Below are 4,229 nucleotides of genomic sequence, written 5' to 3'. Positions count from 1 at the left end.
TTAAGATTACTTGTGGCCATCACAATCATACATATCCTATATGGATTATCTAGGCCATGTACGCAACCCATTACCACTTTCTAGGTAGCATATAGACCATACAGGCCACCTAATGACTATACCGATTATATTAAGTTGAAGGCCATTCCAATCATACATGTGCCATATGCACCATGTAAACCATGAGAGAATAATACCAACTATATAAAGATCATATGTAATCCATTCCCACTTTAAATGGACCATAAAGACCATATGCGGACCACACAAGAGCCATAGTAAGCACTTAAGGATCACCTGCAACCCATTTTAACAATACATGTATCACATGGACCTCAAGGACCAAACGGGGCTTATGGGTGAACGCCCTAAAATTGCTTGAGGCCTTTTCATGCAAGATGTCTTGTCACTTTTTTGGACCGTTCACATAGAGATTTTTGTTGTCTGCTTACTTGGTTGTTCCTTACTTATTGATCTTGTTCCTTAGGTGGCTTTACACAGCTTGCCCCAGCCCAACCCAAACTAGCCATAGCTTTTTCACTTTCTTGACAATATAGTGTGCTACTAGTTGTTTTAGGGGGGGCTGAGTAGGCTTTGTTTGACGTCAAGTTCGCTCTCCTACCCAAGGAGTATAATGGAAGCAAATACACGAAAGCACTAGATTCTCAAGAAGGAAGCCTGCTAAATTTGTGCATGTCGTAGGAACTTGGAAGCGTAGTCAACCTTACAAAACCTTAGCTAGAAAACAAAGCCAAGAATTTTCATATCTCAATATCAATGAAAGATTTAATGATGAAGATTTAATGCTAATATATATATATATTAGCAGAAAAGCCACTCTTGCCAACAAGGCCCATTTTTGCCAAGGCCAAACATGAAGGTGTGTATGTGGTGAATGCCTGTCGTCGTGCCCGCTGTGAGAGACGCCTTGGGTCCGTTTTTCCTTCTTCTCAGAAGCTATGGAGATGCATGAGCTCTTGCTCCATGGCAGCCTCCACCTGCACGGCAAAGCAAGGGCGTCGGTATCTGAAACGCAAACATCCTTGGAAAGCCACAGAGAAGGAATCTCAAACCCTAGCCTCTTCCTTGAAGCTGTGCCGGATCCCCGTGGACCTCGGCCATGGCAAGCTCATCCATGCCCTCATCGTCCAGTCTGGTCTTCACAAGGACCGATTCCTCGGGAATATGCTCGTCGACATGTACGGCCGTTGTGGAGCCTTCCCAGATGCCCTTGCTGCATTCTGTGCCATTCATCCCCGCAATGTCTTTTCATGGAACATCATGATGGGTGGTTGTGTCTTGAATGGACATGCCCATGAGGCCCTTTCCCTCTTCCAGAAAATGCAGCTAGACAACATGGAGCCCGATCGTGTCACCTTCCTCAGCACTCTTTCTGCATGTGCTGACCTTAAGGACCTGCATGAAGCCAAAAAAGTGGAGGCCTGCATTGCCAACAGTGAGTTGAAAGTTGATGTGGTTATCAGCAGTGCACTTGTCAATATGTATTACAAATGCGGTAGCCTGGAGGATGCACGGCGGATATTCGACAACACGCCAGAGCGAGATGTTGTGTGCTGGAATACCATGATAGCGGCATACTCTCAGCATGGGCAAGGTAAAAAGGCTTTCCTCCTTTTTAGAAAGATGGTGCAGAAAGGCATGACTCCCAGTCAGGCAACATATAGCACATTATTCAATGTGTGTGCATGTGAGGGATCCTTGGAGGAGGGGAGGCTTTTGCATGCTTGTCTGAAAAGCAGCTCTTTGGTGTTGGATGTTGTCATGGGAAATGCTCTTATCAGTATGTATAGCAAATGCAACAGCATGGAGGAAGCACAAGAGGTTTTTGGCAGCATGAAGGAGCGAAATTTTGTCACTTGGAGTGCCATGATTGCAGCGTGTGCCAATCAATCACAGGGAAATGTGGCAGTTCAATTGTTCCGCCAAATGCAGATGGAAAGCTTGATACCAGACACAGTCATTGTTACAAACAGCTTATGCGCATGTGCCCGCCTATCAAACTTAGCTCCTGGAAAGCAAATACATGCCTGCATTTCCCAAGCTGATTTGACTTCAGATGTGGTTGTTGGGACTGCTCTTGTCAATATGTATGGCAAATGCCAGTCTCTAGATCATGCACAAAGTGTATTCGACAGAATGTCAGAACGAGATGCGGTTGCACACAACGCCATGATTGCTGCGTATGCCCAGTGTGGGCAAAAGAGGAAGGCTGTGCAGCATTTTCAGCAAATGCAACTGGAAGGCATTGAGCCAGGAAAAGTCACATTCGCTAGTGTTTTAGATGCTTGCAGTGAGATGACTCTTACAGTGGGTAAGTTCATGCATGCTCGTATTGTAAGTAGTGGCTTTAATCTAGAAGTGGACATGAGCACCGCTATTATCACTATGTATGGCAAGCATGGCAAGATGAAACGTGCAGAAGTGGTTTTTGATGAACTACCTGAGCGAGATGTGGTTGCATGGAATGCCATGATTGCTTCATGTGCCCGACAGGAACAGTATGACAAGGTGCTTCAACTCTTTCACCAATTGCAGTTGGAAGGCGTAACTCCAAATGAGGCCACATTTGCCAGCAGTCTTTCTGCATGTGTAACCCAGGCAGCTCTGGCTGATGGCAAGCGGATGCACACCTGCATTGTGGGTGCCTTATTTGAATCAGACGTTGTTGTTGGGACAGCTTTAATCAACATGTATGCAAAGTGTGGCAGTTTAGCTTATGCACAGATGGTTTTTGATGGCTTGTCTTGTCGAAATGGTGTTACATGGAATGCTTTGATTGCAGCATATGCCCAGCATGGGTACAGCAAGGAGGCTCTGCTGTTGTTTTATAAAATGGAATCCGAAGGAGTGTCTACTGACAAGTCCACATTCTCGAGTGTTCTCTCTGCTTGTAGCCGAGCTGGATATGTGGATGAAGGCTTGCGTTGCTTTATTTCCATGCTCCAACGTCGTGGCTTTACACCAACAGTGCAGCATTTTAACTGCATAATCGACCTTCTAGGCCGGGCAGGGAGACTCGAAGAGGGAGAGAGCTTGATGAACCTTATGCCTTCACCGCCCATTGGCACATCATGGACGGCCTTACTCGGTGCTTGCAGGATGCACTCAGATGTCGAAAGGGGGAAGCGAGTTGCTGAATTTATGTCTAAATCAGATTTTGAGAGTGATTCAACTTCCATGCTACTGACAAACTTCTTTACTTTAGCTGGCAAGGAAGATGATTCAGAGAAGATGGGGAAAGGAATCAAAACTTCCTAAAAGGGCTAGCATGGATGATCTCATCTCATTACAACTTTGTCAAGATGGAACTTTTGGAAGATGGATGGCAGATACAACTAACTGTTACACAAATTCTTGTACAAACAACTTCTAACGCTAGTGCTAAAAGAAGTTTACAAATATATTCATAGTACATTGCAAAATATTTTGTTGGAAGATTATGCAAAGAAGTTAAGCGTGTTGCGATCGTAGATTTATTGTCAAGCCAGATGGACAAGAGACTGAAATATAAAGTGTTGTGCATTGAACATTATGTTCCCAATTTCTTTTTTCAACAATTGGTTTTTTCTGAGTGTTACTTCAACGATTGACTTTTTAGGATATTCATGTTCCATGTCTTTGTCATCAACTTTTGTTATGTATGATGTGTAGTAGCTACACCATACAGATCCAAAGTTTGTTGCATCTGCGTTAGCATTCCATAGAGTAGTGAACTTATTGTTTAAGTTAGGTATGTAAATGTCATGTGGTTTTCTTTTTAGAAATTTATTCACATTGCTGAGTGAATAGGGAAGGAGGAGAGGATGCCACAAGGAACAAAGGAAAGGTAGGATGTGCAACAAAAAACAAAAAACAAAAAAAGCTCAAAGGAAAAGATTTGGGATGGAAGAGTGGGAAGTTTGTTGTGCAAGTTGGAGATGTGTGAACCAAGAGGAGGATTCATCAATGTGATGAAGAATACAAAGGTTGAGCTGAGAGATCACAACTACAATGGCAAGAAAAGAATTCAACGTGATGAAGAATACAAAGGTTGAGATAAAAAGAACTAAGAGATCACAGCTATAATGACAAGAAGAAAGGGAAGGACCACTAGAACTTGAGGATTCAATGTGATGCAAAATACAAAGGTTGAGTTGAAAAGATAAGTCAACGCAATCTCTCCTCCATGGAGCCTTTCCTTGGCATAATGATAATGTACCTCAATGTGC

General features: G+C 43.5%; 1 protein-coding gene across 1 annotated transcript; it reads left to right on the top strand.

Annotated features, from left to right (window-relative positions):
• Positions 1–984: 984 nt before the first annotated feature.
• On the top strand, positions 985–3,279 carry LOC147629173 (pentatricopeptide repeat-containing protein At3g09040, mitochondrial-like). The gene has a single exon (XM_086812867.1). The coding sequence runs from the start codon at positions 985–987 to the stop codon at positions 3,277–3,279; it is 2,295 nt and encodes a 764-aa protein (XP_086668993.1).
• The last annotated feature ends 950 nt before the right edge of the window (positions 3,280–4,229 follow it).

The sequence above is a fragment of the Cibotium barometz genome, chromosome 18 (genome assembly GCF_041138505.1).
Source record: "Cibotium barometz isolate CiBa-2024 chromosome 18, ASM4113850v1, whole genome shotgun sequence".
In the NCBI taxonomy this organism is placed as follows: domain Eukaryota; kingdom Viridiplantae; phylum Streptophyta; class Polypodiopsida; order Cyatheales; family Cibotiaceae; genus Cibotium; species Cibotium barometz.
This window is presented reverse-complemented; position numbering and strand designations above follow the sequence as displayed.